This window comes from Entamoeba invadens (assembly GCF_000330505.1).
Source record: "Entamoeba invadens IP1 unplaced genomic scaffold scaff_1105074724819, whole genome shotgun sequence".
Classification (NCBI taxonomy): Eukaryota; Evosea; order Mastigamoebida; family Endamoebidae; genus Entamoeba; species Entamoeba invadens.
This window is the reverse complement of record NW_004443623.1, coordinates 322,548-331,253: the sequence shown is the minus strand read 5'-3', so window position 1 is coordinate 331,253 and position 8,706 is coordinate 322,548. Positions and strand designations below refer to the sequence as shown.

The window sequence follows — 8,706 nt, the reverse complement described above, 5'->3', positions numbered from 1 at the left end:
TTTATTTGAAGAGGCTCAAAAGGCAGTGGAAATTTATTTGGTTGAAAATGTACACAAACGTCCTAAAAAGACACATTCAATGTGTTCTATTGAATTGGATGGTTGTAATTATATGAACACTTTGGGTAACACAATAAGTATGAAATTAAAAAGTTGTAATACTAACAATGTTAATTATTTGGATAAAATGATTGAAGATGATAAGAATTGTGACATTGATATAGAAAATATAAAATACGATAATGAAGCAATGAATTGTGAAAATAAAGAACACCCCACTACGTTTGAAAAAGATAATGAACAAACACATAATTGTTTAATGGATTGTGAAATTTCAAACTGTTTTATTAATAAAAACAGTTGTGATGTTGTTTTATTTGAATATAGAGAAACAGAAAGTGTAAACACAACTCCAATAAAAATTGAAGATGCATTTAAAGAGAATGCAAACCAGACTCAAGAATGTGAATTAAAAGAAAGTTCTATTACAACGTGCACTTCAATTATAACTAATCAAAATAACAATGAAACTATAAAGTCGGTTAAATCCAAGTCGTTGGAATTGTACGAAAAAATATCCAAAGAAACTCACAGACTTTTAACAGAAAATGTGTGTACTTTGGAAATAGTCAAAAGTTTGGTTGATAAATTTGTACCTCCAAACCCAATTACAAGTAAAGAAACTTCTGCTGCTCTTTCTGTTCGAAGCAAAATATTTACTTTAATGGTTGGTACAATAGAAAATGCAGTTGGGATGTCTCAAAAACAGACTGTTGCTGTAGCTGAAATTGTTGATGTATTTATTTCACTTTTTCTAGATGAAAAAAATCAAAACATACTTTTTCCAAGAATCCATATTAGCCATACAACAAATCTTAAGGTTGTGACTTTGTTAGGAAAAGAAGACAAGGAAGAAATTGTTCAAATGTTCAAAAATTGTGTTTGCTATGGGATTGCTATAGATACAACACACAAAAATGGTTCTGAAATTATTGGTCTTATCTGTAGATTTAGTTTTGACAATTTTGTTGTTGCTCAAAAGAAGCTTGTTTTAGGTGAACTATTCGAAAGAACAACAGCAGCAAATATCACTAAATGGGTACTGGACGCACTAAACCTTTTTGATGCTCCACTTGTAAAGTGTGTGTTTTGTACAAGTGATGGATGTACTCAAATGGTGGGTTGGAAAGGAGGGGTTTCTACACTTATTGGTATTGCGAAACGGAATCTTATAAAAGAACACATTGAAAATGGTATCAAAGAAATGGCGAGTGAATTAACGCTTAAAACTTATATGTCACATTACTGTTTTTGCCATCGATTAAACGTGGCTGAGGTATTTCTTTGGAATACAGCAGATGGAAGAGTTCTTTTGGCAATTCTCAAAGTGATATGTAGCGATGTTACAATAACTCAATGGAACGCGTTTTGGGGAAGCAAAGACGATTACATTGAACATGTACATATACCCACCATGAGTAACACAAGATGGTGTTATCACGAGTTAATAGTTGATAAATTGATCAACAACTTTAAAGACTTCGATTTGTTTTTTAGAGAACTTGACATTTATAAGAAAATTAATACCATTCTTATTGACCAATACAAGGCAGGACTTCCAAAGTGCAACAACGTAGAATTGGAAAAGGCAAAAAGTGATATTAATTATTTCGTGTTTTTGGGGAGACGTATTAATTATTTTGACGTAAAAGATACAATGTTCCTTGCTTTCGCCGGATTTTATTATGATATTTTGAATATTACAAAAGTTTGTTGTGATAAAATGCAAGAAAAGTTTGGATTAATAAACGAAGAGTATTTGCGTGTCACTGAGTTAATCAACAATTTGAATGTAAAAATGTCTGATGCTTCGAATGGATGTTTTGACTCTTTCTATTCAGTAAATCGTTTTTTGCCGTTTAAAGCTCCAATTGTTTTTTCATCGTCGTGTAAAAATATTATTTCAGAGTTTATTAATGCTTTGAACATCAGGTTTTGTAATTCTACGTGTGTAAAATTTAAAGCAGATTCAAAGAAACTTTCCTCTGTTAAAACAGAACTTGGGGTTTATCAAAATTTGGATATATATTTGGACTGTTTCAATTTCCCTGAAAAATATATTCGCGAAGACACCATGTTTGTAAATAACACTTTAGACTATTTGGAAATAGAACTCACAAATTTAAAAACACTTATTGATGCAAACATAGAAGACGTGAAAAAGTTTATTGATACTAACTCAAAAAACAAAATATGTAAATTCAGCCTTCTGGATGCACTACAATTATTTGGTCATGAAAACTTTCTTAGATGTTCAGAACTTATTTTTCTTGTAGTTAGCCTTATTCCTACATCTTCGTGTGTGGAATCTTTGTTTTCTTTTTATCGCTATGCTAACAAAATAAACATGAAAGTAAAAACTGCAGATATTCGTTTGTCTGCAAAATTTATTAAAATGACGCAAAGTAGGCTTTCTCTTATGTAATTTTAGTCTTGATTCGTGTTTTTTTATAACCAATAACAAAATCAAATAAATGTTTTTTAATTAATTTTGTTATTTACTTTTTGAAACAATAAAAAATCATCATTTTTTAACTCGCCTTTTAACCAAATTTGGGGAGCCCTGCTTTAAACCTGTTTATAATATAGAGCGAACAAGAATCATTTAAAAATATTTATTTGTTTGTTTTTTATAACGGTCATACAATTAGAGTCAGTGTTATTTCTTAGGTAACAATTTACAGATTTTACCGATATCTTTTTTGGTTTTTGATAAAAACGTCAAAAATCCCATAAACCAACAATCCCGAAGTAATAGCCCATATGTGGCTGTTATACCCCATCCACCGAAATCGATCCATCCACAGCAACTTTTTAGGACGATTTCCCAAAATTTTGAAAAAAATATTTCAAATTTATTTCAAGTTCTCCATTTTTCGTTTTACTATACTTTTTATTCAACTACCAACATAAAACTATACTTGGAATATCGGAATACATTTTGTAGATCATAGTGTAAATTACTCGTCATTACAATGTATCATTACCAAGATCATTTATCTGATACCGTTATAAACTATAAAAAACAAAACAAAAAATTAACCCGAAAGATAAAAAAAAACATTCTTGTGTTTAAAAACGTGAAAACAATACTATTTTTTACGAATTTTTTTAAATGTTTCGGTCTTGGCAATAATCACCTAAACACGTTTATCATTAATCTTCTCAGTGAAAGAGAATGGATATTATTTGGATAAGAGTCTTTTTGGCAAAATCGATCTCTGATTTTTCAAAATTTTATTTTTTTTTTTTTGTGGTGCCCGATATTTCAGTCTATTTTTCCCTTTTATACACCAATCCACTAAAAAACGCCAATCCAGTGTCATGCCCTTATTGTTTTGTTTTATAAATACATATAATTATTTTATTATAATTGTACTATTAACAAAGTTGCACTGACACTTCAAACTTTTACAGTTTTATTTATCACTTTCATAATTAGACAATTCAAATATAAAGTCATAATTTTTCATTAAATTATTTAATAAAACTCTAATTTATTGTATTATAAAAGAATCAATTAAAGGGAATATTATTGTTTTAACACACAACATAATAGTTTTAAAATTACATCAAAACAAAATGTAACCAACTGTATGGTCATTTGATGTTAATAGTTGTTTTGAAATACTATTCGAATTAATCAACGAAATTTAAATTACTTATCAAATTAACAATAGTCTATCGTTGATTAAATATACATAAAAATAATTTGGGGTTCAACGATTTGTGAATGTGTATCACAATCAAAACAAAAATAGTGATGGTGTCTATTTATAGTTATAATATTTATTATTAACAACTATTGTTATAACAATTAATATAAATTACTTTAATAAAAACAATTTAAATATTGAAACTATTCATGATGAATCGATTTAAATTAAAAAAATAACAATTAAAAAATATAAAAACACAATCAAATTAACATTATTTGTTTACCACTTTCATATATACAATAACCACTTATAAATAGATTAATAAAAGGCAATTTACTTTGAACATTAAATTTACATTATTTTGTGTAATGAACATGAAAACTGTTTTAATTGTTGTTTTATTAATCCATATAGTCCATTCTTTAGATGATTTGGAAGATATGAATCCAACGGAAGAGTATCTAAGACATATACCCATTGGACGGTATGGGACAGACTTTGCTCGTAAAATGATGGTGTACGAAAAGGTATTTATGAGAGGCTTAACTCAAATTGTAAACAATTTTAAATATCTCACCAAAGTATTTGAAAATGGGGAAGATCGAAAAGTATTTCTTCCAATCATCCTCTACCACAAAAATTTTTTGAGAGTCCTTGAAATTTCTGTGAAAACACCCACAAGACAAAATTTTCAAGCAGTATTTGGTTATTTAAATGACATGGTATCGCCTTCCCCGCTGATGGATAATTACTTATATATTGCTAAACACCTTCCAAGTTGGCAAATCAAATTTGAAGATAATTCTGTTGCAAAGAGTTATTATATAACTGTACTTAAAGAATGCTTTAGATATTTCAGCAAAATCGAAAGAGAAATACCATCTTTAAAAAAAGATAGGGTTTTAAGTACAATGTCTATTGTTGACAAATTGTTAGGAAAATTTCATAAAATATCTTACTATTTTGTTTGGGACAGACCAGTCCTTAACAGATAAAGTTTGAAATTATGATTAATTGAAATGAATTGGGAGTTTTTTAAATACTATTTAAATATCTTAAAAAAGTATTTCATTTGAAAATTATTGTTGAATAAATAATTTAAATATCAACATAAGACATAATAAAATAATCAAATCAGTATAACAAATATATTGTTACATCTTAACAATTAATTTTTAAAAAGATGTTTGTTATTTAATTATCAGCTTGGTATATATTTTCAAGTCTCCCCACTACAATATCCATATCAGGTCTCTCTCTGGGATCTTGCTTCCACATTTCTTCAATTAAAGCTTTCTGTTTTCCATCTCCCAATTCAATTGCCGGTCGTTCTCCTTTGGAAATCAAATTGGTGATATCCCAACTGTATGGAAACAGCTTTTCATCAAACGGGTCTTTCCACGTCAAACATTCCAAAACAGTGATAGCAAACGAATACACATCTGCTGAGAGTGTATACTTTTCGACATTTGTGATTTCAGGCGCCATGTACTTTGGTGTACCAATACATTTCGTGTACATCATGTTATCACACAGACTGTCGACATTTCTTGACGCTCCAAAATCAGTCAATTTCCCATTGACTTCGTCGTTAAAATCAAGTGAAGTTACAAGTGTGTTGTCTGACTTGATGTCTCTGTGAAGAGTGTTATTTGCGTGTAAATACTGAATTCCTTTGGCCGTGTCCAACATCAGTTTGATTCGCATTTTCATGATAACTTCGTCAGACATTTTATGTTTCATCAGGTCTTGCAGACTGCCATATTTAGCCAATTCAGTGACCATACATATCCGATTTGGTATGAAACACGCTCCATAGAATCTTATGACATATGGACTCACAAATTTGGCCAACATCGCAACTTCCTTTCTGAATTCGTCCATCTTCTTATCCATCTGTTTCTCAGCAGCTGTTTTGTCTCTTGTCGTCATCGAAGAGTTGTTAGTCGTGTTATTTTTCGTCGTACTTTTTGTTGTGTTCTTTGCCAAATTACGACTTGAACTTTCAACAGTCGAATTCTTTGTAAACCCTTTTGCTCCTAATTTTGCGACAACCATTTCCTTCATCTCTTTGATGGCAACAACATTTCCTCGATATGCTCCTTTGTACACAATCCCAAAACTTCCTTCTCCAAGTTTTCGCTTTTTCTTCAACTCGTCCGGGTCAAGTGCTGTCGACATTTCTGACGCAAATTTGACGGGAATTTTAATCTCTGAAATTTTGCCTTTGTTGATGTTTAAGACTGAACAAGTGATGTCAACAGTCTTCTCAAGTGTACACAGTGGATGAACAGTAACAGTAAATTCAACAGCACGACCTTTCTTGATACTTACTGGAGTGGAAGGTTCAACATTCAACTCAAACTTTTCTTCGTCATTTTGTGTTGTGAATTGAATTTTCAATAAAGACGCTCTGTCGTTGCCAATCATGAATTTACAGTCACTGTCTTTTTGAACTACAATTTCTCCTTCAAAACGTATTTCTTGTGTTGAACACAAAATGCGTTCTTTTTGAGTACCAAGATATACCATCTCAACCCCTTTCTTTTTCAAATCCTTTAACAGAAATTCATTCACAAGTGACTTCCTCAACTTCTCTTCTTTCCTGTAATGAATGTAGAAAAGTATAAAACTTATTGTTATGATGATAATAACAACTATTAAAATACCAAAGATGATTGGAAGTATAATTGCAAGTACATTTGTCTTGTGAACACACTCGTCTCCATTTGGTCCAACTTTGTTGCTGCCACCACATTCACTGCATTGGTGGGTTTTTAAATCATATGATTTACAATTTACAATTAAATTCCATTTGACACATTGCGACGTTTTGGATATCAAAACGTATTGATCTACACATGTCGAACATGTGTTATTGTTTGAACATGTCGCACATAAGTCATTGCATTTTGTGCATTTGTAATATTTGTTTTGATAATACCCATTGTAACACACAGCATACCCATATTCTGAAACCCATTCACAATTTTCAAGTGTTGTTATTGTGACACATTTCTTATCTTCTATTGTTGTAAATTCGACATCTTCGAAATACCCACCTTTTACATTGCACTTCACACAATTCGAAATGTTTCCAACACAACTCAGACACTTTTCGTCACATTTTACACAATCTGTATTGATGAGGATATAGCCCTCGTTGCATGCAGCACAATCGACACCACTTGGTAAGAACAATTTGCATTTTTCAGCAAGTTCACCAACATAAATACAGTCGTTGTTTGTCGTGTCAAAATAATACCCAAAAGCACAAGTAAAACAACTCTCTGCGTTTTTAAAACAACTTGAGCACTTCTTGTCACATGGAAGACATTCAGTACCACTCAGATAATACCCATCAGAGCACTTGGCACACCCCGTGTTGCTATTTTCTTTGCAATAAATTGTCTTTATTTCAGTGTTACAAATTGATTCACCTTCATTGGACGTTCCAAGTGAGATTTGTGAATCACATTGAAGGCAATCGCCCGATGATGAATATGAGCATAGAGTCGTTTCCATTGATACACATTTTTTGGTTTCATCAAATTTGTACTTCTCTTCACAAATTGCACATTTTGAAGTTGATAAGTCGACACTTTGGCAATGCCCGGTAGACATATCATTACATTGTGTGTCACTCAAAATGTATTCATTTTCACATAATGAACACTGTACCTCATTGTTTGCTGTGATAACAACGGATTTGCAGTGAATTTCACTTAACATTTTGCACGACCCAAGAAGAAGATAATAACTATTATTACACGCAGTACATCCACTTGGCGTTGACACCAAACAATTTGAAAGTGAAACACAACTTCCATTAACAAGAGTAAATCCATTTGAACATACCTGACACAAAGTAGGTGTTGTGCAAGTCAGACAATTATCACCACACGACTCACATTGTGGTGGATATACTTTATTTAAAAAGTATTTTGAGTAACATTTTATACACAGTCCTTTCGATAACGCCTCACATCCAACATCTTCACTTTTTAATGTTACATATGTTTTGGTCTGTGAAGACTCGATGTATCCTTCACATTTATAAGTGTTGCCACTTTCCAAATAAAAAGAACATTTTTGTGTTCGTTCCATGTCGGCACAATTACTATTCAAGTTGATTGAGTTGGAACATTCTATACATCCAAACCCTTCTTGGTACTTCTGACAGTATTTGTGGTTCTCATATGATAGTTTTGCATCTAAACGAGCGGTGTGCTCAAACAAGTTTGTGTATTGGCAATTTGTTCCATTCGTACAAGTCGAACATCCCGTAGTACACTCGATTTTATATCCCTCATTATCTATCAAATTTGTTGTTGTCACACATTTCTTGGTTTCTCGAGACTCAAACGCCATGCCATTTTGGCAAGCAGAGCACTCCAAATTGTCAATGTCAATTCTTGAATTGAGTTGTTTGTAGTCACATGAATAACACCCATAAAACAAATTAGAACACTTCATACTGAAACTTTCCGACACTTTGAACTCATCTGCTAAAATGTCAACACAATTTCCTTCAGTATCCAATATCTGTCGATTGGATTCGCAGTTTGTTGCTCTTTTAATGCTCATCGAAGTTGTTTTTGCAACACATTTGTTGTTTACATCCAACACAAATCCAGTGGAACACAATATACAAGTTGTTGAATTGTCGCACAACTGGCACTCACTCAATGTAGTGTCACATTTTTGACACACCATCTTCCAGATAAAATCTTTTTGACTCACAAACTTCAATCAAATTTTCTGTTGTTGAGCATTTGCCACTGTTTTGGTGTTCATCAAAGCACAGTTTGCATTTATTGGTTGTTTTGTCAAGAGTGTATGGCTCTTCACACATTTCACACATTCCATTAATATCACATTTAACACACTTTGTAATGTCACAATCTTGAGAACATGTTTGAGTTATTCCATTGTTGTACAAATTGAGTCCATCGTTGCATTTTGTGCACATTGTTTCATTTTCACA

The 8,706-nt window shown here is 31.7% G+C and overlaps 2 protein-coding genes across 2 annotated transcripts; one reads left to right on the top strand and one right to left on the bottom strand.

Annotated features, from left to right (window-relative positions):
• Window positions 1-79: 79 nt before the first annotated feature.
• Window positions 80-2,485, top strand: EIN_508810 (hypothetical protein; the record flags this gene model as incomplete). The annotated part of the gene is made up of 1 exon (XM_004259603.1): window positions 80-2,485. One exon carries the CDS (start codon window positions 80-82, stop codon window positions 2,483-2,485), a length of 2,406 nt encoding a protein of 801 aa, XP_004259651.1.
• Window positions 2,486-4,913: 2,428 nt separating this feature from the next.
• On the bottom strand, window positions 4,914-8,691 carry EIN_508800 (protein serine/threonine kinase, putative; the record flags this gene model as incomplete). The annotated part of the gene is made up of 2 exons (XM_004259602.1): window positions 4,914-8,393; window positions 8,467-8,691. 2 exons carry the CDS (start codon window positions 8,689-8,691, stop codon window positions 4,914-4,916), a joined length of 3,705 nt encoding a protein of 1,234 aa, XP_004259650.1.
• Window positions 8,692-8,706: the final 15 nt, after the last annotated feature.